General features: G+C 48.2%; 2 protein-coding genes across 6 annotated transcripts; one reads left to right on the top strand and one right to left on the bottom strand.

The window, feature by feature from the left end:
- Positions 1-538: 538 nt before the first annotated feature.
- On the bottom strand, positions 539-6,715 carry DPAGT1 (dolichyl-phosphate N-acetylglucosaminephosphotransferase 1). 3 transcript variants are annotated; one of them, XM_059867321.1, is made up of 9 exons: positions 6,225-6,466; positions 6,027-6,147; positions 5,728-5,941; positions 5,041-5,187; positions 4,824-4,908; positions 4,172-4,360; positions 3,471-3,558; positions 2,932-3,087; positions 539-1,782 (listed from the first exon to the last, which is right to left on the bottom strand). In XM_059867321.1, exons 1-9 carry the CDS (start codon positions 6,377-6,379, stop codon positions 1,717-1,719), a joined length of 1,221 nt encoding a protein of 406 aa, XP_059723304.1. In that variant the 5' UTR covers positions 6,380-6,466; the 3' UTR covers positions 539-1,716. The 3 variants fall into 3 exon arrangements, with proteins under 3 accessions (XP_059723304.1, XP_059723306.1, XP_059723305.1); XM_059867323.1 differs by lacking the exon at positions 4,172-4,360 and having other exon boundaries at positions 6,225-6,715; XM_059867322.1 differs by lacking the exon at positions 2,932-3,087 and having other exon boundaries at positions 6,225-6,713.
- C2CD2L (C2CD2 like) lies at positions 6,016-26,134 on the top strand. Of its 3 annotated transcripts, none has more exons than XM_059867319.1 (14): positions 6,016-6,154; positions 9,685-9,780; positions 10,139-10,258; positions 12,200-12,310; positions 13,125-13,241; positions 13,861-13,978; positions 14,142-14,265; positions 14,802-14,866; positions 15,451-15,578; positions 15,881-16,052; positions 17,398-17,499; positions 18,139-18,272; positions 18,771-19,053; positions 20,474-26,134. In XM_059867319.1, the coding sequence occupies exons 2-14, from the start codon at positions 9,778-9,780 to the stop codon at positions 20,692-20,694; spliced, it is 1,698 nt and encodes a 565-aa protein (XP_059723302.1). In that variant the 5' UTR covers positions 6,016-6,154; positions 9,685-9,777; the 3' UTR covers positions 20,695-26,134. The 3 variants fall into 3 exon arrangements, with proteins under 3 accessions (XP_059723302.1, XP_059723300.1, XP_059723301.1); XM_059867317.1 differs by lacking the exon at positions 6,016-6,154 and adding an exon at positions 7,979-8,301; XM_059867318.1 differs by lacking the exon at positions 6,016-6,154 and adding an exon at positions 7,981-8,301 and having other exon boundaries at positions 13,128-13,241.

Here is a 26,134-nt window from a genome sequence, read left to right on the forward strand (position 1 = left end):
ATGCCATGCAATCCCATACGCAGGAATCAAGGGAATACAACAGATCAGGGAAAAAGCCATAGTATTTTGTCCATCTGAAAAACTCATAGAAATGTCTCTTCAGCATAGGAACTCTATATTCACGACCCCATTTTTGCCAGCCGTTAATAATTATTTCATCTCCAAAAGAGAATGGAACCTCTGCCTCCGTAGGCACCCTCTTCCACATCCTAGCCCACCTTGCACGAAGGGCAGCATCTTTAGGAAGGGAAGTGTAAACAGTATCTTGTGACAGTGTCCTCTGGGCTTCAGCAGGCCGCTTTGTGCCGTGAAGACTTCTGGACATCTTGTCTGGGAGACTTTTCAAAAGGTTCTCTCTGTGGCCAGCCAAATGAAGAATTCTTCCTCACTCAGGGTCCAATTGTGGTGATTCTTCACTTGAGGCACCATCTGTCAGTTCTGTCCTCGGTGTTCACCTTTTTTCACTCAGGGTCACCATTTGTAGTATTGTCCACAAGGGTCCCAGGATGAGGGAAGAGACAAGAAAGTTGACTCCATGTATCAGCAAGCTAGGTTTATTATTTTATGATAGAAAATATATTAAAACTATACTAAAAGAACAGAAGAAGAGATTTCATCAGAAGGCTAAGCTAAGAATAGAAAAGGAATGAATAACAAAGGCTTGTCTCGGACCGAGACGGTCTGGACAGGTGAACTGTGGTTGGGCGTTAATTCCAAACAACCAGATGAGACCAATCACAGATTCCCCCTGTTGCATTCCACAGCAGCAGATAAGAATTGTTTACAGTTTGTTCCTGAGGCCTCTCAGCTTCTCAGGAGGGAAAAATCCTAAGGAAAGGATTTTTCCTTAAAACATGTCAATGACACTGGATACTGCTCTAGAAATAATTATTTGTATTTGAAGAAAAGGGATTGGCAGTCAGCAGTCTCAGTTCCGCAATAAAAGGATCTTATTGATGCCCTGTTAAGACAAGGAGATGGTGATCTTTATTCTGCTAGCCTGTTTCAGATGTGTCCTCTTCCAGGGAGGACGGCAGACGATAAAGGTATTCAGAATTAAAAGCTCATCAGCAGGAACATTCCCAGCAGCCATAAAAAAAGAGGGAGTGTCCACTGCAGAAATGATCAGCTGCCTAACGGGGCTGAAAGCTAGAGATGGATCATACAACCTACTTTCAGTGCATGTCAATATTGTCGAGGCAAAGCACTACAGGGGAAAAGGGTACCATGAATTATTTTATTCTTGGAGCACTCTTGAGTTTTGAGTATGGGTTATAACATGTCATTCTATGTCCATGGACCAAAAACAGGATTGAAGAAGCCAGGAACAGAGTCTGGCTACTTATTATGCTCAGAGAAATTAAAGTTGCTGTTTTCTCTCTTGGTGAACAGTAATGTCTTTGTTAGACGTATAGAGATTCCACCTTTCCCACTTTCCCTAAGTGCTGTCATTTGCTTCCCCTCTAAAAGGTATTCCTAGTAACAATGATGTCCAAGTAGCAGCGAATCTTTTCTATCACAGAATTGGACAAAAGCCTTTGGTGCACAAAGAACATCTCGGTTCAAAACTAGCCCACGCAAAGCAGTTGCTTGTGTTTTGACAGGTATTCTTAGGTTCCCAGAGGGCGGGAGCAACATCAGTTGAATCATTTGGTCAAGCAACTGGAGAAAATGGACTGGCAGGTAGAACTCTTTCCCTCGCTCCTGACAGTCCAGTCAGACATCATAAAACAAGCGCACTAGTTGGTACCGGATCGAAAATGCAATCGTGCTGCCAAGGACCTAGGTAAAAATCAAGACACATAACAGAAACATTATACTGTCAAATGGTTTACTGGCTGTCAGATCCCTCATTTCCAAATGGATTTGCTAAGCTTTCCAGCATGCCTCATTTCATAAAACAGCAACTAAAGGCTACTTTTTTTAGGTATAGGAAGATAAATGGCAGAAGTCTATCCAAAGACATTGTTTCTTTCTCTGATGATTTTAGGTATCAGTGCGAGATATTTCCATGTGCCTGCACACAGTCACATTCTAAGAACATGTGCATGAGATAAGAGTTTGGGAATAACTCCTTCCCCCTTAAGGAGCCTATATTTTAACATAAACCCCATGGTTTGTAATGGAAAATACCTTATGTCAAAGCTTAACTTCAGCATCCTTACAATAAGGTGCTGTCAGGACTTCTCTGCTGTGACTGGGATCAAGATAAGTGCTATGTACTTCCTGTTTTCTCCCATCCCCAATATCATCTGCCTGAGCCCTCAACAGGCTTTTGTTGCAAGTTCTTCCTCTCAAATCGGCTAAGTGTCTCTTTCCTAGTAAGAATCCCTTATCTTAAATCTGAAGTTGAAAAGAGTTATTTTATTGTGGGCACTTAACCAATGCAGGCCTTTCCAAAAGTGGTGTTTTTACTGCTCTATGCTCGAGAATTCTCATGCTGAATAGAGGTAGTGGCAGGATCTGTGAAGCATATCCTTATGCTCCAAGTGGCTTCAAAATGCTTGCACATGCCCCTCAGACTGAGAGACTGCTGAGCGACATGCCAAGCTTATGCAAGTCCGCTTGCCGGCAACAACTCTGAGACTGTTATTTGGTATTACTGAAAAACAGGAATATACCAAAAGGCTGTCTTGAGTCAGAGTGACAGAGTTTTTCTTGCAACCAATGACTCGTGCCTTGGGAATCTTCTAAAGCTAATCTTGTGACTTTTCTTATAAGCTCTCAATTGAACAGGGAGGTGTGTGTGGATTTCTTTCCTCCTTGAGGTGTGTAAGCCTCTTATTCTTCCCAAGCTCCACAGCTCAACTGCACCTTGTGTGGAGAGCACTATATTTTACTTTCCCCTTTCCCCTTAAAGCTCTTGAGACTGACTTGGATCTGTTTCTATTGCAGAGTAAATCTTTCTCCTGGAGGAACCCTTTGTCTGACCTGAATGAGTAGCAACAGGAGAGTGAGATTTCGCTCGTGGGTGGGTCCGATCAGCTTTATGACAAAATTAATAAGTGTCATATTATTGCATTCAGTGTATTCGCCATCTTCATCTGTTCCACTCCTCACATCTACTATGTGCAAGATCTTGACTACCTGAGGAAAGAAATATTGGACGCTATTTCACCAGGTATGTTTGGTGTTCACTGACTAATCTTGCTCAAGAGCCCTTTTGCTGCACCAGCCCTGAAATCCTGGTTGTGCTCTTACTGAAAGGACAGGACAGACTTACGATGGTCCGTGGAAGTGCCTATGGGGCACTTCTACGTGTGGTTATTCTGAAAGACTGATTTTTTAACACAATCGAGTGACTGTGAGGGACGGTAACAGACTTTCTTCCAGATCTGAGCCAGGCAGATCTGGAACTACTGAACTAGCTACTGAACCCTGAAATTCTGCATTTTCTCCCACCCTGTTTCTCTTGCACTTGATGGCTGCCTCAAAATGCATCTGAATTTTGAACGTTTTCCACAAATTACCTTCAGAATGCTTGTTCCCAGGGCAGAGAGGCTCTTAGTTTTGAATTTGGAGTAGCTCATCTCCAACTTCCCTGTACTAGGATTAAGCCTAAAAGAAACATTTAAAATTTAGTCCAGATGCAACAAGGAGATAGAGAGAGATCACTTTGTAAGCAGACTTAGATCCATAGCTGAGAAAGAAATCCAGTGGTAGAAGAAACAGGAATAACCTGATGCACTTAAAAACAGCTGCTGGTATCTAGCCCCTCAAGTGGGGCAGAGAAGACTCCTTCCCATTGCACCCCCAATATATGCTACGTAGTTTGAAGAATAAAACAGAAGAATCTAACATCTGCAGAGAGAACTGCTGATGTGGCATAGTGCTACAGAATGCTTGCTACTGTGAAATCTTAGCAGATCCCACTGCCGCGGTATTAAAAGCAGCCTGTGTCAATTTCTCTCGATCTTGTAGGTTAGAATCGTCATGTTCTAACCTTGTTAAAAATCATTCTGTATGTGAGGGGCGGGCTGGTCAGAAAAGTGCACTTTGAGAAACCTCTACTGTATGATCTGACTGTAGCTGGCAGAGTGAGCTGCTGTCTTTTAAAGAGAAAACGTACTTTGATGGCTTTTAAAAACATCACCTTCCACCACCTTTCTCAGCTGGTGTTGGAGGTAAAGACACAACCTGTAGTACCACTATAGGTCACTTGGTACATTACCTCGGTAGCCGGTGACGGGGACAAGGAACGACGTGGAAGAGTTGAGGCAAGGAATAGAGGAAGTTGAGGACTTGCGGGATGAAAAAAAGCAGCATTGTTTTGCTGAAGTGTCCCAAGATCCCCACCACAGCAAAGGTCATGCCAGCAAAGTAGCAGAAGGTATCCCCAACAAACACTCGAGATGGGTACCTGCAATCCATGGAGCAGAAAAGCAAAGGTCTGACATGACTGCTATTGCCTCAAAAATTACTATTTATAACCAGTGAATGTGTGCCCACATTGCAGGTCAGGGGCCAATGGAGATCTGCAGCAGATCTACACAGTAAAAACAATTTTAGGTATTTTTTCTGAGAATTGCAGGACTGGGACCCACCACCTGACTTGCAGAGAATATTGTAAGAAAAGACAGCCAGTGAGGCACAGGAGACAGTGTATTCTGCATGTTTGGGTGAGCTGGTGTGACCAGAATTGTTTTAATGCAAAGAAAAGCTACTACTCCATCCATGCTTTGTGTTCTTGGTTCTGGCAAGAAGCCTCTCTACACTCCAGCGTTCCACACCTGGAGGTGGTTAAGTGGTTTTGTTCGTTCAAAAAGGGAGAAACTAGAGGAAAAGGATGCTTCCAAACAAATTCTGAATGTCTGTCCTCTTACCAGTTGTAGTAAAATAGGCCCAGCGTGGTAAAAAAAAAGGGAATCATGAAGTAGAGAGAAAAAATGTGATCATCTCGATAATCCCCTATAGAAAAAAGAAAAACATGTGTTTGTGATAAGACAAGACTGGTTCATTTTTAGTAACACCAGCTACTGAAATCTAGAATTCAATCTTCCTTTGCTTTTTGTGCCCACAAATGTTTGTTATTTTCCTTACCGTTTAGCTCTACAATATTGAATATGATAATGGAAGCAGCTATCACCAGCGACTGTCCTGCTTCAATTCCATTAATTCCAGCAAGAATGTTGATGGCATTAGTGCAGAACACTGCTAGCATACCCATATACACGTAGTAGAGGATACCTGCAGAGCAGAGCAAGCCAAATGCTTCAGTATTTGGAGGCAAAGCAGGCCCTAGACCAATTCACTGAAGCTCTCACTTCTTGCTTTATACAGCAACCTATTACCTAACAATCTCAGTGAGTTTTGATAGTGGTAGCTTACAAATAAGACTGCTTCCTCTCTTACAAGCTGGCTATCATGTCTACATGTACCGTGACTGTGACAAACTGCTGTGACATGGCAGCCAGCTCTAGTGCTGTTTCTGTCTTTCTAATGTCCTGGTGTTACCAGCGATGTGCTGTGTGCCCCACTACTCAGCTGTATTGCCAGGATCATGGGAAAATGATCGGTGTCTGTCTTTGCACACCTGAATGTGTGCTGGGTTTCTGGATGTTCTTTCCAGCCTAACATTTAGCGGGTGGACTACCACTCTTACTGGTTACTTAAGGAAATCCTTAGTCTGCTCCCTCTGCAGTAAGAAGTGTTTCATGTGAAACACTAAGACTCCTTCCACTGACTGCTTGCCACATGGATGACGGTTTCTGGTGATTCATAACTTACCCAGGTCCAAGTGCATGCCCAGCAGCACCCGGAAAGGCTTAGGCACCACAATGGTCGTGTTCCCAAAGTTGGTGAAGTAAACCATGAGCAGTGGGAGAGAAGCCATGGTAGGAAGAAGTAACTTGTGGCGCCAGCGCAGGTTCAGAACATCATCTGCAAAGCCCAGGAAAATCATGCAGCAAATGGCAAGGAGCGAACCGATGAGCTCCACGAACTGCAGGACAGAGAACAGGACCCCGGTCACCGGTGGCCACTCCCTGCCCCTGCCTGCCACGCGTGCAGGACTAGACGAGCCTCACCTCGTCGTGAGGAAAGGCCGCGCAATGCTCCTCCACAAAACATCTCAGGAAGGGCACGGGGATGAAGCAGAAGAGGATGATCAGGAACACGGCACCGCTGATCACGCCCTGTGCTTCGGGGCTGGAAGGTAGAGCGGGGGGAGTCAGCCGTGCCTGGACCGGCCCCGCGGGGCAGCTCCCTGGGGCAGCGCTACTCACACGGGCCGCCTTGAAGTCTTGTTGAGGTCCTCCCCGAAAAGCCGCGCGGCGAGGAAGTGGTCCGTGAAGGCCGGAATCAGCGTGAGCGTGGCCGCGAAGCCCAGCAGCGACCCGCCGAGGTTGATGAGGAGGGGCACAGCGGGCCAGGCCGCCATGGCCGCGGCGGGCGCTGCCCCTGCCAAGGGCGCGGAGCGAGGCCGGACGGGGGCGCTGCCCACCGCCTTCCCGGCCCGGCGTTACGCGGGCGGCGCCGGATGCGCGGGGCCCTCGCGGCCTATCGGGGGCGGGGGCGCCATCTTTAGCCCTGGCATGAGCTTCCTGCCGGCACGGAGCTCTGCTCGCACGACGTCCGGGATCGGTAGCGGTTTCAGCCGCGCTGAAGGCGTATGGAGGGGCCTGTCTCCGGTGCTAAGGTTCACGGTGCTTCTCCTCCAGCAGGGTTCCTCCGAAACTCTGCGCCGGGAGCAGCACTCGCCCGGGGACGGCCCAGCCACGGACTCCGCCCCGCAATGCCCACAACAGCCATGGCCACCTTCCCCCCCCCAACCCGTTTCATTAGTACGTCACTTCCTCCCATGCGGGGAGCGAGTGAGCCCCAGTGGAGGGCGGGCGGCCGGGACCGCGCCGCGCTGAATGAGCGACGGCTCCGCCCGCCTCCCAGGCGGAACCGCCTTTTGCCCAGGTCTGGGGAGCCGCGGCTGCGGGCGAGCCCCAGCCAGTGCAGTCACCGCCGTCCGGCTGGGTGGCGAGCCATGTTACCGGGGTGCAGAATGCGCGAGATCGGAAAAGTGAGCGGCCGTTGGGTTCGTTTCCCCACGTGTTTTCTCAGATGTCGGGAAAATTCAGTAAAATACCTTGCTGGAGATTTTTGATTGTCAGGGAATCTGTAACTGCTCATGGACCCTCGTGGCATTTTTGGAGGGTGGAGAGGGGAAGGCAGGATAGGCTCAATGTCCATTCACTGTTCTGTTCATTCAGGTGTGAATCGATGAGCAGAGGGGGAGACGCAGCAGAAAGTCCGGTAGCAGTAAGAAGCTACCTTTTTTACGTGCCCTGCACCTGTATGACAACCTGAAATGGTTTCTGATGGCTTTACGGCCACCTAAGGAGCTGCTGCTGTGTTGAGAGGCCACCTCTGCTCTGCTGTCTGTTGCACATATGCAAAAGTAATTTTGTAAACTTTAAATCATCTTTGAGGCGGGCACACGTTACTGCCGGGGAGGAAAGCACAGCACAGAGGTGCAGGGGAGCATGTCTGGCTAGAGGCCGCTGCTAATTTGGGTTGTGACTGTCGGGAGGGAATCAAAACTCGTGTTACTTGCCCTCCACGGCCGGAGTGGCACAATCGCGAGCAGACGAACGGAAAGGTTCTACGTTGCTGCTGTGTCCTGCGTGCCTGGTGGGAATGGGGTAGTGACTCGCAGCAGAAAAGAGCGTGACGTGAGGGAGAAAAGCGTCGCTAATCGAAGCTCGGAAAGCCGGTGGGGACTTGGGCTTTCAGATCGCGGCTGTGCTCCTATTTCAGTCCCCCAGAAGAGAAGGCTCGCGGCAGCAGCCCCGAGTTTTCCTGGCCGTTCAGACCGGGTGCCACAGCCTGCCCGCAGGCCCGGGGCGGAGCAGCGGGCGGGGATGCGCCGCGGCTCGGGCGGTGCCGCCGGGCCGCGGGGGGCGCGCGCGCTCCGCCGCGCCGGAAGGAAAGAGGCGGCGGCGGGGGCGCGTGCGGTAGTGCGGGGCTGCGGCGGGGCCACGTGCACCCGGTTCCGCGAGCGGGGCAGCGCCACGGCCCGCCCGCCATGGCCGCCGCGCCGCCGTGAGCCCCGCGCTCTGTGCCATGGGGCCAGACCTGGGCTGGGCCGCGCTGGTGCTGCTCTTCGCCGCTTCGCTGCTCACCGTGGCGGCCTGGCTGCTCCAGTACTGGCGGTCCACGGCCCTGCGAGCACTACGGCATCGCGGAGCGGCGGGGGAGGAGGCAGGGGCCCGGGCGCTGCTCGCGGCCCTTCTCGCCCTGAGGTCCCTACGGGAGCAGTGGCAGCGAGCTTGGGTGCGAGCTCTCAACAGCCAAGCTCGCCGGCACGGGGTACGGCAGGGCACGAGCGGGGGAGCGCGGGGAACGGCAGCGAGGTGAGGCGGGCCGACCCGCCTGCTCTTTGTTCGCGGGTGCCGGGGCAGCCCTTCCCCGCGCGGCGCTCCGGCCGGAGGAGCCGTTAGGCACCTTGCGGACGGCTCAGTTCGGCCTGCGTGGGAGCACGCTGCGGTGTGCGAGCACGGAAAGGGCGGAGTGCGTTACCACGCGTCGTTTAACGCGGGTTGGGACAATACTGTAGTCACTCTGATGTTTCCACAGCAATCTCTTCGATACTTTCTGGTATTTATTTTCTTTAATCTCCCAGTATTACCACTGTGTTATTTGCAGTTTTGAAGTTCATAAAGGAGAGTATGCCTTGATGATTCCATATGGAAATAATTCCATTATAGCTTGTGTTGCCTGCAAGGCAGGGACTTAATGCCTACAGAAACTGTGGTTCAAAGCAGTCCAAAGTCTATTGCAATATCCTTTTTTTTTCTTTTCTTTTTTTTTTTTTTTTTTTTTTTTTTTTGTCATATGAGTGGGAAAGGGTTTCCTTTCTGTTAAGTTGTGTAGGAAAATCAGGCGCTAAAAAAGATTAGCAGCAAGCTGACATACTTGAATAAAAAGTTAAAGTCCTGAAGAACATGATGCAAACTTGTGTTTGAGTTTTCCAGCAAGACAGGAAAAGTATCTGCGTTTTTGAATGAGTGACAAATTCTAGGCTGGATTCAATGTGAAGGGCCTTCCCCCAATGGGCATAGTGCTCCCTGGCTTCCCCTGTAGAAATTCACCCTCTGCTTCCATGCCCTTCTTATCACAATGCAATAATCAAAGTGTCACCAGTTTTTCATATCTGATATGCTGTGCTTTTCTGTCAAGTGTTGAATTACTCAGATTATCACAAAATCACCTGAATGCATAAGTTCCGAAATTTAGGACTCCTGTAAAGGGAAGATTAGCCGGTGGCTGAATTGGCATGGAGGCCCCTGGAAGGTCGCGCTTCAGTTTCTGCTGCAGCTGCTCCTTGTCTGGAGCATGTCTGCTCAGAAAGCAGCATTGCCTCAGTGAGTTGCTGGGTCTAAAAGCTGTTTTCTGAAGCGGGGTCTGGAAGTTGTCCTGGAGGAGTTTGCTTATGTGAGATTCTGGGTGAGATGTGGACTTTCCTGGAGGTGCTCGTGTATCTGTGAATTCAAGCTTCAACTGGACACCTTGTTTCCTTTCTCTGTATAGACAAGTCGATGTGAGTAGAATTACAGTGTGTGATAGTTCTGGGTGCTGGCTGGATTTGTGAAAACAGGCTGGAGGGTCTCTGGGACCCCACATCATTCGTCCTCTTTGGAACTATCAGGGTGGCTCTGACTACTGGGAGTTAACAGAGTTTTCTCTTTGCAGGGTTCAGTGCAGATCACATTTGAAGAGTGTCCTCAGTTACCGCAAGCTGCCAATATCAGTTGTGTGACATGCAAGGGGCAGTCGGACCACAGCATGGTAAGGCTTTGCTGTTCTGAGCTGTGTAGTTTGGCGTGATGGTGTGTTCTACAGAGACTGCTGAGGCCTTTCTGATGGGGATAGTGGAACCAGGGAGGTTTTGGGTGAGGTCTGTTTGGAGGCCTGTCTCCCATTTGGAGGCTCTGGAGCTGTGCATCAGTGAGCTCTGTGAGAGACGATATGTTGGTGGAGCCGGGGCGTGTGAAGGCTGAACCCAAACATCAGGGTTCTACTGTGGAGAGCAGAGGAGAGCTCTTGTCACAGCACAGGGTCTGAAGTTGCAGGTTTGCAGCTTTGAACTTGGTGAGAATAACACAGCAGCCTCTTGCCAGGTTATAAACTCATCTTTTCTTTTTAGGTGCTGTGCTGCCATCTGTCAGCTGAAGCTGTGAAATTCCCTGTCTCTGTTACTCAGCAGTCCCCAGTTGCTGTTTCTGTGGACACATATCATGTCACTTTGGCTGTGCTGCAGGCTCAGGTAAGGATTACAAGAAGTTAAACATTGACCTTACTCCTCCATCTAGACCCACACTGATTGAGGAAGGAGGACCCGATTCAAAGTGCAAATAAAGGCTGCATTGGGCTGGAAGAAGCGGTGTCTGTCACCAACATTTGGTGAGGTAGCAGATATTCCCCATCTGCATGCTGAGTCTTGTTTTCTGAGTCTTCATATGCAGATTTTGGTTATGAAACATACTTGTAAGAAATTCCAGAGAGTTTTGAGACATGGCAGCATTCTATATACTGATTTCAAGGTGGTTATTTAAGAAGTGAGAAGTTCAGAGAATTCAATTCCCCTTGTGGCATAGTGGAAGGGGAAAGGTATGGGAGGAAAAGGGCTATGTAAAAGTATGGTGTCCTGGTATAGGGTGAGAAAAAGAAGTCTATGGTGAGGAGTAGTTTGCTTGTCAGTTCCCCTCATTATGTTCACAAGAGCACAGTGTGTCTTTTTCTGTGTGTTGGATATCAGAGATGCTTATTCCAGCAAAGAAGCTCTGAAATCACAATGGGTGGTAACTCTGTAGTTTCTTTCTGGCTGGATTTGATTCTTTGGAATGTGGTTTTGTTTCCGTCATGATGAAGGACATGATGCTGGAGATGGTATCTTGCTTGGAGGTAGTGTGCTCACATGTGTACCAAAAAAAAAAAAAAAAAAAAAAAAAGGAAAAAATGGACATGGCCAAATGAGAAATGAGAAGTAACTCAATGGTAGCAGAAGTCAATCCCATGCTGTTACAGACAGTTTGAAGCTTGTTTTGGTACCCTTTTGCTCTCAGAAGCTTTATTACAATTTTCAGCCTACTTTTATCTGGTCATTCCAGTTTGATTTTGTACCTCTATTCTGTGGTCATCTCCTCCAGAGATCCAGAGCTCCAGAGAGCTCCTCTCTCTCTTTAGCATGTAGTGTGCCTGCTGCCAGTCTAGTTATGGGCAGCAGCTGCAGTTGCTTTTCGTTTCTGAAAGGTTCCCTTTTTCACATCTCATCCAATTGCTCCCCTACTCATTGGCATTTTCTAGGTCTCCTTGTCTGCACCTGGTGAAGTTTTGGGTTGATTGTTCGTGTAAGGAGTAGCATACAGTATTCTAATTGCAGTCTTGCTGCTGCTGCTTTATGAAATGCAGGTTAGATTACCACATGCCTGCCTGTTCTTTGGAATACTTCATGTTCTGTGTTCCCAGTTGTGCCTGAGCCCTGTCTATTCTGGCACACCTCTTGTTAGTTACTTACGTGGCCACTGTGTCTCATATATCTTGCTTTTGTCCAATGACCTTCTGTGTTGTCAGTAAATGTCAACCTGGCAATTGAGAGCTATACTGAATTCTATTACCCAGTTTTTACTAGAGCTCTCAGGTCAGTTCAGTTCCGTTCCTGTGTGGTTTTGCCTCTGTCTGTCACATTAGTGATGCTTTTATGGGTACATGGGTGTGCACATTCTTAACTTCAGCTAAACTACAGGATGGTGTATATTCTAGTTTGTTGTTGCACACTGTTGGTGATCCAGGTGGGTCTTCAACCTGAGGATTATCTCCTAGACATGCATTGCTAACTTATAAATGGTTGTGTTTACATTTGGCAGTGCATAAGTGATGTAACTCAGTAAATATCCTATGTGTTGGTGCCCAGTTGGGCATTTTTGGATTGTACTCTGCAGGCTTTTTCTTCACTAAAAGAAAAATATTGATCATTTTTCCCTCTGGTGGTGCCTGGGCATCCAGCCACAGTGAGGAAGCCAGATCTCGCCATGGAGCTTCTGCAGCTGCTTCATCCTGTAGGCCTGGGAGCACTTGTGTTCCTATGTTCTGTTTTTTCTGTTGCACTGTTGTGAGGGCCTTTCAATTGCTGAATTTGGAATGGGGCAAAAGTCACCTAATGTAAGCAGAAACTGTTTCCTACTTATGGATATTTGTTCTGGGCCAGGTGGAGATCCACTTGGAGGAGATACAGAATGAGGGTCTCCTGGTGTCATGGACGTTCAAAGACAGACCAGACTTGGATCTTTTTGTTCTTCCACGACTTGGGCTTCCTGAGGTGAGTGGCTAACAATGGAAGGCTGACTGTGAGTGGAGGAAGGGAGGAAGGAGGAGAAACAGCTAGAAGGTGGGCTGCTGTGGAGAAGAAGGGTTGGCAGCTCACTGCCATGGCCCTTTAGGGCAGTGGAGAGCTAGCTCAACTGTGTCAAAGCAGCATCCTCTGGAGGGCTGAAGTAGCACCAGTGTCTGTTGAAGGCTTTCTGTCTATGTTGGTTCCTCCTGCTGTCATCAGATGTGGAGCTGTAAAACGAGCTGGGTTGCCGCTCTTTCTTTGTGTGAGGTGGTGTGTTTGTTGTTGTTGTGTCGGTTAAGTTTGATTTGGTTTATTTGAAGGGATTAATTAAGATTTTAGAGATTAATGTGGGGAATCCCTAGGTTAGAGGTTTAATGAACAGAATGTGGGTGTGCTTGCGCTTCCGTGATCCAAATAGGTTGTTTTATTGACACCTTTGTTACTTTATCCTGAGTAGTTACAGGAATTCGCCTGTTTTCCCAAAAGTGTGGTGGCACCATCTCCTGAGGTGGTGAGCATGTGACAAACTATAAAATCTGTATTGTAAAAATTTACACCAGATAAACTACAGAAGTAGAGGCTGAGTTTGTCTCATTTAGCAAGCTTGCGTTTGCCTGCAGCTGCTACACAGAAGCTTTAAGCTCTGAGGAGGGCGAGTATGGAATATGGGAAGAGTATTTGGGAGGTTATTACTGGGAGAATGACTGTGTAGCATATTAGAGGCTTGAGAGGCAGGTGGAGCTGTAAATGTGTCCATTTTTTAATGACGTTCCTGCATTTCCCCTTGACTTACGGAGAGAAGGATGAAGGGAGAGCAGATCTGTCCACTATACAGGATCTGATCGAGGATACCATTGTCAGCACGAAGCCAGCCATGATGGTGAATTTGATGGCCTGTACCGCTGGAGCCAGTACGGTAAGTCACTCTTCTCGTGTCATTCTTGTGCCCCAAACACAGGCCCCAAGACACTTCTGAGGGCTGAGGCTCAGGCAGGAATCTAGGGCTTGAGTTTCACTTTTGGGCGACAGCCGAGTCCTGGCCTGCACTATCATAGGAGTTTGGGTACTGCAACGTGGTGCTTAGGGATAATTAGAAATTGCTCCTAAGGGCATCTGCTTCCACCTTTTCTCTTAAATGCTGCTTGTCGGTCATGTACTTGTGGAGCTGGACTGCCTGAGGTACATGTCACTTTTAGCAGTTGCTCTTGCTCTGAATACCAGGGCTCTTTTCAAGGCAGCCTTTGCAGACATGGAATGGCACATGGTTTGTCATCGTCAGTTGACTGTCTGGTAGCCAGCAAGCTTGTTCTTGCTTGTCTCCTTCTCTGTCTGCCTTAAACTTCCCATCTGAAATTACACAAGGGCCCACTGGAGGTCAATAGCCTTGGAAACCTGCAGCATCTCTTGATGGCTTTGCGGGTATTCTCCTGTGTTGGTGGGAGGAGCTACTTAATAGATACAGGACGATGCCTCTTGCTGCTGTCTGCTGGCGAGGGAGTGATAAAGGTATCGGTCTCGCTCTCATCATTCCTCAGGTACCCAGCAATAAGTTGACTCGAGAGTCCCCGTCCAGAGTAGCAGCAGCCCCTCTGGGTTCTAAGCTGTTGCTCCGGAATCTTCGAGTGCTGAACTTGGGTTTCCAGGGGAAGGGAGGTAAGTGTGAAAACATTGCTGATCCACAGGGGCAAGCGTGCAGGTGGCGAGATTGGAGTGAGTGGTTGTTTTGGGTGGGTTTGAATGGAAAAGAGGGGTGTGTGCGTGACGAACCACTGCCTCTTGTTGATGAGTGCACATGTGCCCTCTGTCTCTCTTGCAGGAGTTGGGGAGATATGCTGCGTGGCAGAGCTAGACAGCCCCCCGCAGCAGAAGTGGACGAGGCCAATGACAGGTGGCGGTGCCGGTGCTGCAGGAGAGATGGAGTGGAATGACGAGTTCTTTCTGTAAGTGTCTGCTCTCTTTCTGGCTGGTGCAGTGTGGGTGTACCGGCACGGTCTCTGGGTATCATTACCATGCTGCAGTAAGCGATGTGCACGGAGCAGAGATGAAGTCTGCGCCACAGGGCAATGTCTGTTTATGCTGCTCCTGTGCCGGACTGCTGATTCGGGCATTTGGCCCCTTCTTGCATACATATTTCTCACTTCTCTGGACCCTCTCTGTTTTAACTGGGTGGGCAGAAATGCTAATTGTAGGCACAGCAGGTGCAATAGGGCTGTAGCATAAACAGCCTTCCAGAGGCATTTCCCTCTCAACTTCCACTGTCAGCCTACACAGCTCTGCAGGGCACGCAAACCAGAGTTTCATTTGTGTCATTTGGTGCTCTAGTCACGTCCTCCATGGTAGTGCATGCTACTGAAACTTTAGAGAGGGTGATGAGGCATGTGAGATTTGAGGGAGGGAAAATACAGAATGAGATTGTTTGCTCAGTGGCCACTTAAAAAAAGATTGCCTAACACGAGCCCATCTTTGGTTTCAACAGGGAGCTGGGACCTAGAAGCAGAGAACTGAAACTACAGGTACTGGGAAGCAGCGACGGAGGGGGAAGTGAGTACGAACAACCATAAGATGGGTTTTAAGACCGGGAGGCAAAAATGCCTAAGGGACTCCCTGTGTTTTAAGCTCATGGTAGCTCTCTGTTGGTACAACGTGTGATGAGTTCTGCAAAGAATTTTTCATATTTAGCTTCTGAGACTCTGTGAAATAACTCATTCTGGTCTTCTCGCCAAAATGCTCTGGGTCTGATCTTGAATCAGGAGGTTCCTGTGGCCTGCCTGTCTGCATTCTGAAGCAGGGAGAAGCATGCAGGATTTTGCCTCCTGTATTAGGAGAGCTTTGCATAAGGCTCTTAAGTGTTCTTTTGTACTCAGTCGGAGACTAACTGCAGCATCTATTTTTGATGGAGGCCACACAGTGGTCACCTTTTTAAGGGAGTTGGTTCCTGAATCGTTAAAGAGGAGCAGAGGAGCATTGCTTGCCCCTTCTCCCTCTTGAACCTGGGAGTTAGTGGAGTTGTGGCCATCTGCTGTGTTGGCCTATTGTGCTGCTTCCCAAATTCAGGAATTACTTTGGAGATGTCTCAGGTGCTGAGGTCACGTGAAGTGTTTCATTTTTGCTCTTCCTTCTTGCAGATGTGCTGCTGGCATATGCCACACTTTTCATAGATTCTTTGGACAGGCAGCCATCTGGGAGACAGGTCTGCTCACTGGCCCCTGGAGCTGGACAGTCACTGGCAGCTGAAGCTACCATTACATTGGAGGTGAGCTCATGATCCCACAAGCTTTGCACACATGCATGCTCTGGAAGAGTTCATAATGTGAGCCTCTAGCTGGAGACACGCATGTTTGGGCCTGAGCTTGGCACAGAGGGCTAGCAGACCCTTGTGCCATGGAGGGGTGGATGTCACCCGACCCTTGTTCCCTGAGCCTCCCTCTGTTGAACTGATACTGTACTGGAGATGGCTCCTTCGTGCCCAGAGCCCTAGCTTTTGTTGCCCAAACATACCTGCCTTTCCATCTGGGAAGAAGAGTGCCTCTCTGATCAGTGCTTTACTGTTTATAGCTGCTGTTCCAGGAGGCTCCTGCATCTCTGAATGCTCCGCATGCCACATCTCTGAGAACCAGCATCACCCCCACTAAGAAGGTGGAGATGGACCGGACCATCATGCCCGACGGCACCATCGTGACTACTGTCACCACAATTCAGTCCCGGCCCAAGGCAGACTGCAAACTGGGTGAGGCTGCACAGCAGCAGGTGTATTGTACAGGTGGCTCCTATGGCAGCGCAGACTTAGCTGCAATATTCCCATGGCTGCTCATGAAGGCAGTAGCAAAACTGTTTAGCCATCGCACCTGGGTATTGCAGGCTTATGCTTTATGTATTGCTTTTGGTGTGTGGGTCAGAATATAGGCATCCGTGCTGTTCCCTTAGCATCTTCGTGGCTGCCTGGAAACTCTTGTGTAACCCTAGGGTAGAGAATTGCAGTTCTGTGTCTGGGGGAGGTGAGGGAGGGATGAGCCTTTCACACACCCTTTTGGTGGTGGTAGGTCTAATGCATATGCTGCCACACAACCTGTGCATGATGTGTGTTTAGCCATGCTTTCTCTAGTTTCTTCACTGCTAAAGAAGTTAGGCTGAACATACTGATTGTGGAGCCAAAAGCACATTGACCTGGCTTACTCGGGGTTGTTGCTGCTTGTGGTCTGGCATCCTGGTGAATGTGGTGCTGGATATTCCAAGAGGTGGGGCTGGGAAATGACATGAATGAGGTATTGCTGTCCATCAGCCTCACAGGACTTGCAGCCCAGAAGGGCAACCATATCCTGGGCTGCATCAAAGGAAGTGTGGCCAGCAGGCTGAGAGAAGTGATTCTCCCCCTCTGCTCTGCTCTTGTGAGACTCCGCCTTGAGTACCGTGTCCAGCCTTGCGGCCCCCCAACACATGAAAGACACGGACCTGTTGGAGTGAGTTCAGAGGAGGACCACTAAGTTGGTCACATACCTGGAACACCTCCCTGTGAAGAAAGGCTGAGAGAGTTTGGAGCTGTTTAGGCCAGAGAGGAGAAGGCTCTGGGGAGACATTTACATCAAGCAGCCTTCCAGTGCCTAAAGGGGGCTTGCAGGAAGGCTGAAGTGATGTTTTTACAAGGGCATGCATTGATAAGGCAAGGGGAATGGCTTTAAGCTGAAGGACGGTAGATTTATATTAGCCATTAGGAAGAAATTTTTCCCTCTGAGGGTGCTGAGTTACTGGCACAGGTTGCCCAGTAAAGCTGTAGCTGCCCTGTCTCTGGAAGTGTTCAAGAGCAGGCTGAACGGAGCTTGAAGCAACCTGATCTAATGGCAGTCTGGTTGGAACTAAGTGGTCTTTAAGGTCCTTTCCAACTCAAACCATTCAGTGATTCTGATTTTTTCCCAGTAGGCTTCTTACTGCCGCCAAGCCTTACAGTTCTGCCTTGCAGGCTCTCCGAATGCTCGCTTGAGGCTTCTTGGGGTTGTGTAGGGGGCACAATATGATAACACAGTAGTGTAAGATTCATCTCCACTTATTGGTATCTCGGTGTCTCTTTTGCTGTGAAGATTCACCATCGAGGTCCCCTTCCAAAGTGGAAGTGACTGAAAAGAAGACAACAGTGCTCTTGGAGACTGGCTGTCCTCACGGCCACTTGCCCAGCAGTAGCTGTAAGTGCTTGGAAATTTGAGGCTCTTACTGAAATAACTGTGTTCCTTAGCCTGTTTTAGAAAGTGGAAGTCTGAGTGCGGTTCCCTGAACTTGCTCGCATTTTCTGCTTTAGAGAATGTCCAGGTGCCTGAGTGAAGGTGGGGGCAGAAGGCTGGTGGTGGTGGTGGTGTGTGGGCAGGTAAAAGACATTCCCCTTTGACTATCCAGTCAGTGACTGTGAGTATTTCCTTGCTTGACAAGAACTTTCCAGGCTATCCAGACCCAAACAACTTTTGTCACCCTGCACTTGGGGCTCTGTCTAGAACTGAGCACTGCAGCCATTTTGACAGTTTGCTGCCAAAAGCAAACTATTGGGAATCTTTGGAAGTCTTTGTTGAGTGGTGGGGGGAAGGGGAGATGTATTTTAATGATATGCCTGGTGGGAAAGGAAACTTTTCATGTACCTGAAAAAGCCAAGAGCTACCTATACAGAGTTTCCTTCATTTTCTTTATTTGGACAAATCTGTCATAGACTTTGGGTGGGGAAACTGCATTTATGTGCATGTAAGTTGCCTATTGCAAGCATTGCAGTCAGCAAGCGACCTTTTGCCTCTGCTGAAGGTGGCTTCTCCAAGCATCGGTATTTTTCTTGTGCTCAGGGGATAGCCATTTGCCCAATGGCTTGGATCCGGTGGCTGAGACGGCAATCAGGCAGCTAACTGAGATGAATAACAAGACCACCAAGAAGACACCAACGAAACGTAGTACACTGATCATCTCAGGAGTGTCCAAGGTCTCTGGTAGTTAGGAGCTGCATTTCCGGTCTGGGAGGTTGTTCCTTAGGGATGTGTGCGTGAAACTAACCTGTCCTGTAGGGACCGGTGTGGGAAGTTTCCAGCATGGATGACTGGCTCATCAGAAACCTTTAGCTGCTTCCCAGTGAGCATTAAAAGGTTCCTTGCCAGTCTGCAGGGCAGCTGCCAGTGGGTGTTCACAATGGGCAGCTGTAGAAAGGGATGTGGCTGCCGTAACTGGTTTTGAACCTTACGAAGAATATAAGGAGTTCTCCTTGAACTTTGCTGCCGGAGTGAGGGATGTGCAGCAGAATGCCTTGTAATCGGCCTCGTTCCAGTATATTTCAGCCAAAGAGTGACAATTACCCATTGGTGCCATCTAGCACCGATGATCTGAACTGGGCCACCCATATGTAGGCATAGATGGAAGTAGGCAGATGAATGGAATTCTTTTGATCCTGTCTTCATGTCTGTCTGCCCCTCTAACCCCCTTGCAGGTACCTATTGCTCAAGACGAAATGGCACTTTCTCTGGGTTATGCTGCATCCCTGGAGGCCACAGCGTATGGGGACTCTGAGGCAGACAGCACGGCTGACCAGATGCGCAATTTTACTGAATTGTCGCGGCCACTGGAAGCGTTGCCATTGGGTCAAAGGGACAGTCAGGAGCTGGACGAGACAACGCGATCAGATGTCTCTGAAAGACCATCCGTGGAAGATGTTGAGTCTGAAACTGGCTCCACGGGAGCCCTTGAGACAAGGAGCTTGAAAGATCACAAAGGTAAGCATCAACTGTTAGGTAGGGTAGCTAACATGAGCCCATAGCATTAGCTGTACATGAGGACAGAGTGACATCCAGGTTCCCCACCCAAGCATGGGGTCTGCATCCACCTTTCAGCATAGCAAAGAGCAGCTTGTGATGGAGCTGGGAAGAGCCTGCCTTTGTCTTGTGGTTTTTTTCCACTGGAGTGACTTGAAAGGCCTTCATTTGTAGGTGTCTGGTTCCTGTAACCTTTCAACTTTCTGTGCTCTCTTAGATGGGAACCCTGTACAGCCTGTGTATTACAGAGAATACCCTTTTCTCTCCCCAGTCTCCACATCCACGGATCGGGTGCATGTCCATAAATAATGATTCATCCTCTGAATTTCGCCACCTGTGGTGTGGACATGGAGGCCACCCAGCAACGTGGATTGTATGGGCCTTGACTGCCCTCCTTCTTTCTCTGTTAGTATCGAAGCAGCTAGTGCCTCTGACCTGTCATAATGTAAGATGTTCACACAAACTCACTTCTTTTAAATGATGGAGTGGGCTGCCCCAACCTAGCTGCTGTCCTGGCCTTTCCACACATTTGTCAGGTGGATGGTGCCCCTTGGATTTTTCTGCTACCGACTTATGTAAAGAAATGCAAATCAAAATATTGATAACTCAGAGTATTAGAGTGGGACAAGTTTTGGGGAGTTGTACCCTGTTACAACTAGGTATGTTTTGAGCTGCGGAGGCCCATTTTTTTAAATGTCAGTGGGTAGAAGGGTGTGCGATCCAGATTCCCAAGAGAGCTGGGGGGTGGGGAACAGAGGGAAGATGGAAAGCAAACCCCCTCTGTAGGAAATACCATTGTAGTGTTAAATGGCCGGCAGGTTTTGTATCTGTCTTTCTGATCCATTTGAAGTTGAAAGCAATTGGCATCTCCACCTTCTGCAGCTTGTGGGAGTCATAAGGAGCCATTGGCATTATTTGCCTCCAGACTGGGCACATCATGAAAACGCAGGCAGTTGTTCCAGGTGCTAGGTGACAAAGTTAATCCCTGTGCCCTTGAGACAGGCTGATCTGAGAGGCCTTTTCTGTCTTGTATGTTCCTCTCAGGGTCTTCAGGTTCAGATGATCTCACTTGTTTTCCATTCATATGAGTCTTGGTTGTCATTTGAAATGCTGCACGCTTCCACTGAGAGGAGGATATTGTGTAAAAGGAAGTTTATGCAGAGAGGAGAATGCTTAGTGAGGCAGCTTGTTGGTGTTGCAGTCTGTCATGAACTGAGACTTTGCCTTGGGAAGCTGGGATTAGCTGACCTGCCGCATACTTCTGCCTCCCAGTGTGGAAGAGGACTGCTGCGTATCCAAGAGTGGCTGGGTGTGTTACTGTCCCTGAAACTTGCCAGTGCGGGACTCTATCATGGTTTCTGTCTCCTTCCTGTCTCTGCAGTTAGCTTTCTTCGGAGCGGTACCAAGCTCATCTTCCGGAGAAGGAGCAAGCAGAAGGAAGCAGGCCTGAGCCAGTCACACGATGACTTGTCCAATGTCACTGCCAACTCCACCACCAGAAAGAAAACTAGTAGCTTCTCTCACCGCCTCATCAAACGCTTCTCCTTCAAGTCTAAATCCAAACCCAAAGGTACTGACAACACATCAGCTGGTGAAAACTGAAGGAGGCAGAAGCCCATTGGAGAGATTTCTCAGAGATTGTTTTCGAGTCTCTTGTCTTCCCACTCCATGGTATCTGTGACTTGCAGTCCAGTTCTTTCCAACCTTGGCTGAGGGAAGACACCCCAGTGCTTTACGCCGTTTGGGGAGCAGAGGTGGCAAACCCGGGACTTAGGTAGTTTGACTGCCTTGGCTTAGCCTTCTCTGCTTGTTGTACCTTACTGTGCTCTCCCAGAAAATCCAGGTGGTATGCCAATCCCCCTGGGGGTTCCAGGAACTGCAGAAATGACTCCGTGTGTGTCATCAGGTGCCTCTTGGAAACGGGGGGCAGATCTCTCAAGTGGCAACCTTCTGAGTTAAAATCAAGAAACTACTGGGTGAGCTACAGCGCCGAGAAGTGTGAGATGTAGCCTCATTCAGGTCTTCTAGTGACAGAGAATGACACAGTCACTGATGATCTAAACACTGTTATTGCTTGTGCTTGGTGCAGAGGCTGTAACTTGAGTTGTGCTGCAGGGTGATGCGTTCCTGGGCTGTGAGCTCTCAGAAGACAGCTGTCAGCTGTCAGATTTGTGGTTCTCCATCTGGCTCTGCCATTGGAACAGTGTCTGGTTCAGACAGCTCTGAGGAACCCCTGTTTTCTGTGCTCTGTTGGTGAAGGAAGAAGTCTCTAAGAAGAAGGAAGTTTTAACCACTGCACAAGTTTTCGTAGAAGCCTGAGCCCTCGCAAGAATGCCCGGTCAGTGATGTCGGTTCTGCCACCCTGTGCAGCCCCCCCATGACACAGCGCTCCTTCCACGTCTGTGTTCTTGACCAGGAAAGGGCCTGTACTGAACACACACACCAGCTATTGTATGAGCAGATCCCTTACTCTTGGGGGTGGTTGGGGATGTTGCCAAAGGGCTGCCAGGCTGTCTTCCAGACCTGCCAACTATCCAGTCTTGTGCTGTCATGGTTCTCATGCCGAGGACTGGCACCATGCTGGGGATGGACGGCAAGGAATAAGACAAGGAATGTAGTGAAGGGCAGTCTCATGGGGAGCCTGAAGGCACATGGCAGAAAGAGGCAAGAGTTTACATATTGTCACTGATGGGTTTCCTTTACTAGAGGGAATCTTTCTGGATAGTATTTGGTATTTCCCTTTCTTCTCGCAAGCATGGTCCCCCCCCCGTTCAAACAGAGGACATTTCTGCAGCAGGTGCTTGCAAAGAGGGAGGGGTGTGCAGGGGAAAATAAAATCCCTGCGCAGGAGGAGACTGTCCTTCTAGAGAAACAGTTGTCCGGTCTCCTGGCCCATATACATTTTATCTATAATATCCCCAGAAGTTCCCTTCAGATAGCACATAACAATGCTCTTTGGAGACATACTCGTGCCCTGTCAACATGCCTGGTTTGAGAGAAACCTTCTGCTATGCTGTGGGTCGTTGAGCTAAGGAGGTAGGACAGAGGGGAGGAAAAACCTCACGGAAGAGCTATTTCCCAGGCCTGACCGGATTCTCTAGTTCTGCTTTTTCATCAGAGTATCACCTGTGGTGGTGTCTGCTGCCCTTCCTTGTACAGGATGCTGCCAACTGAAAAAGCAGTTCTCTTGATGGCACAGGTAAAATGTGTTTCTTGGAAGGACAAACCCTGACTTGCTGATACTGCTGCCGTGTGCCATTTCCAAAGACCAGAACGTGTTTGGTGTGCTGCAGCAAAAGGATTTACAGGTGGCTTTTTCTTAGGAATTTGTACAGGTGGGGAAGGCCAGAGTTACCAAGGGTTGTAACTGAAAGTGCCTGTGTGTGCTAGCAGGAGGGACTCTTGGCTGTTTTTCCTGCTGATTCTTCACATGATTGGGCACGTCTGAATCCGAAAAATCATATTGGTTCAGCTGGCTGACCAGGAACCTCTACATCTATTTTGGTCTGGGAGTCTTTGTTGTCCCCAAGTTCTGTCCTGTCTTTTATCCTTTGTTTCTTTGTTCCTTGTCCACATGGCATTCTGGCTTGGTTTGCACTTCCATGCACTACGGATGTCAGAGAACTCACTGTTTCTCGCTGAGAATAATTTTCCTTGATGTGAGTGACTGGTTTGCACTACAGCTCCATTAGAACTTGGCCATCTGTAGCTTGCCTATAGCAATCCAGCCACTTTCTTTTCACATCGCCTTATTTTGCTGGGTTGGTGCGGTGCGGTGCTGTCACATGTGGTCTGACACACCCTTGTTCTCAAAGTCTCGGAGTTTGGTTTCAATTTGGTACTCTCTCTCGCACCATCCCCTCTGTGACTTCTAGCTATGACAGTACTTTATGTTCCATTTTTGGATTTTATTTATTCATTAGGACACCATCTCAAGGTACTAAACCTTGAAGATTTGAATCCAGACGGCATCACTTCTTTGGTAGGAGACTGTGAAGCCTTGCACTAGAAATGCTGGTTTGAGCAGAAGAGCCTATGTTGTGGGTTAGTCAAGGACCTACCATGAGTCTCATTTGATAGTCCTGTGTTCTTTTCTTTAAACTGTAAGAGCTTGAGCCGTCTTGGTGTGGAGTGGCTGGAGGTGAACACCATTCACCGTTCTTCGGAATCAGGGATCTGAGGCTCACGCACACAAGGAGGACTGAGAGGGCTAGCCAGTGTTGTCCTTGTCACTGTAGACTGGAGGCAGAAAAGGCAAGGTTTCTGTCTGACAAACACATACCTAGATTCTTGACCAGCATATCTTGGTCTGGCTTGTTAGGAGGAGGTGATAGGAAAGGGAGTAAAACAAAAGCTCAAGTTACTCACTGGACTTGGGGACCCTTTCTAGCGATGTTAAATGGGCAGTTCCCATGTCATACATCTTTGGCTTTCCTGTTCTGTTCCTGGTTTGCTGGCTCCAGGCTGTGCCTGCCAGTGAAGTGGAGATATGGTTTTTGATTTTGAACTTGATGGGGCGGAAGACATCTGCACTGCGTTTGGCGAAGTGAATGGTACATGGGAAGCATGCCAGTAGGGGCATATCCTCCCTTGAATTTTTAGCAGTGTTTTTTACCACTGGCAGTAAATTGTGCTGCAAATCAGTATCTGGTTAAACAGATTGCAAAGGAAAGGGATGTTGTCCAGTGCTGGCAGAGCGCATCCCCAACTATTAGGTTCTACATCTGTGATTCCTAGAGGAGATGTATTTTCTGACATTTTGTTGCTTCTCAAAGTTGTACAGCATAGGAGTGGTATTATAACCTTTTATCTTCTTTTGAATGTTCTCTGTAAGTCCAGACTGGATTTCAGGGTGTTTGTCAAAAGTACTGTTTGAGGAACAGAGGGATAGCAGGGTATGGGTCTACCGTGTACATCGGAAATTTTTTGGTTCTGATACTCTCCTCATTAAATGTGTGGTTCTTTCCACTTCTTACCTGAGCAAGACTTTGTTTCTGTCCCACAAAAATGTTTTCATCTCCCAGGCAGTAGGTGCCGTTTTTTTTTTTAATCCTGACTTTGAGAGCACAGGTTCCTGGATCCTCAAAGGCATGAATGGTGATGAATTTGCCTCGTGGTGGAGGTGTGGGCATTGGTGTGAGAAACAATTTGTCTATCCTAATCTTCTCAAATATAAAGAGGAGGTCATGCAGGATTCTCCAGAAGCTGCAAAGATGAAGTCCCCGGGAATTTCCCCCCACAGAATGGCTGCTTTAAGAAACCTCTTTTGTATTTACTGTATTCTGTGTTTGTAGCTTTAGGACAGAAGAAATGCTATTTGAAATCTACTTTCCCTGTTTAACTTCAGGTACCTGTGCTCTTGCCTTGGTGCTGCTGTGGGTTCTGTGGCATTTCATAATGCTTGGGACCACAGAGCAATCCCACAAATGGCACAGGCCACCATCAAAATTTTTAAGCTCGAGTGATCTGCAGTTGGCAGATTGTTGTCTCAGGGTAGGCTCGCTTTTTGCACCTTGTGAAATTGGTCCTTGACCAAATATATGGTGGAAGAGGAGCAGCAGAGCAGTGGGCTTGAATGCATGGAGGCTTCAACCTGCATATGAGGGCCTGCTTTCCAGATGCCGTGTTTTGCTGCTGGCTGCACAAGCAGAACACTGACTTGTACATGAAGCCAAAGTAGGCATTTTGTTGAGATTATTTTGGTTTTTTGTTTGTTTTGGTTTGCTTGGAGGGTTTTTTGGTTTGTTGGGGGTTTCTTGTTTGTTTGTGGGTTTTGTTTGTTTTGTTTGTTAGTTTCCTATTTTGCCTGAACAGATTTACTAGAATGTACCTGTGTATTTTTCCTTCTCTGAAGATAATAGATTTACGCTAGCTGAAAGCTGTAACTATGCTTGTAAGTATATTTCTGTCTGGATAAATCTTCTCCCTATGCTTAGGCAAGGCTGTTTAGGAGTCTCATCATCCACAAAGCCCTCAGTGTTGGCCCACGAGAGATATCCTCTTGAGTCAGTGGAAAACAGACACAGCAAAAAATGAAGGGAACCTCAAAACCTCAGTGTTCTGAGGGTGCCATAGGCTTTAACGTGATGGATGTCTGAGGCCAGAGGAATTGGGTGCATGCATGTGTACTTGCACGTGCTTATAATTAGAGCTTACTTTAATTATAGAGCATGTGGTGCAAAGTGACTGAGGACGACAGTGCCGATAGATGGGACAGAAGAATGGCCGTACCAGCTTCTGTGGCATTCGTATCCATTTATTGCACAGACTACTGTGGGGGGCAGAGCTGAGCAAGCAAGTCCAATTCCTGCCCCTGCAAGCACCCTTATGCAGCTTATGCAGTTGAGGGTGGGGTTTTAGGCAGCTTGACTGAAATGGGGAAGAGCAAGGGGAGAATACTTAGGTGGAGGGCAAGTTCAGTGAAGGGAAATGTAATGAAAACTTCTTCAAACCACAGGCAAGTCCTATTTTTAGGTTAGAGCTGCGCGTAAGGCAAATGTTTTTGTTTTAAAGCAATGCTATAGCTTCTCTTGGGACATTGTTTGCTAAACCTACAGAGAAGTCATTTCTGAGTAGCTGTGGAGATGCTTGTGTTCAGAGGGTTGTCGTCTGTGGTCTTTTTGCATTGTTCTCTCCATCCCACTTCCCCTACTGCAAGGTCTCAGGGTAGAGTAACAGTCCCAGCATTGGTCAAACTTCTGGCAAAGGTGTGCTTGTGATACCGCAGTTCCTTCTACAGGCATGACTGCTCCACATCACCTTTCCTTGCTTTGTAAGGTACTGGACCAAATACCCATGCGGAATTTGAATTAACACCCTTCCTTGTGTGTGCTCTTTTGTACTTTGATGCTTTCTGTCTGGGTGGATTATTTTGACCCCACATTGTTCAGGTGGGAAAGAATTGGAACTGTGTAGCTGATAATGAAAATAAAACTACATATGACTAAATGAAGTACTTGCACCTTTGTAAATCTCAAAGAAGAATTCTATTGCTGTGTAATGGCTGAATCTGTTAACTTATTAAACTACATGAAAATCAAAA

This window comes from Haemorhous mexicanus, chromosome 24 (genome assembly GCF_027477595.1).
Source record: "Haemorhous mexicanus isolate bHaeMex1 chromosome 24, bHaeMex1.pri, whole genome shotgun sequence".
Lineage (NCBI taxonomy): Eukaryota > Metazoa > Chordata > Aves > Passeriformes > Fringillidae > Haemorhous > Haemorhous mexicanus.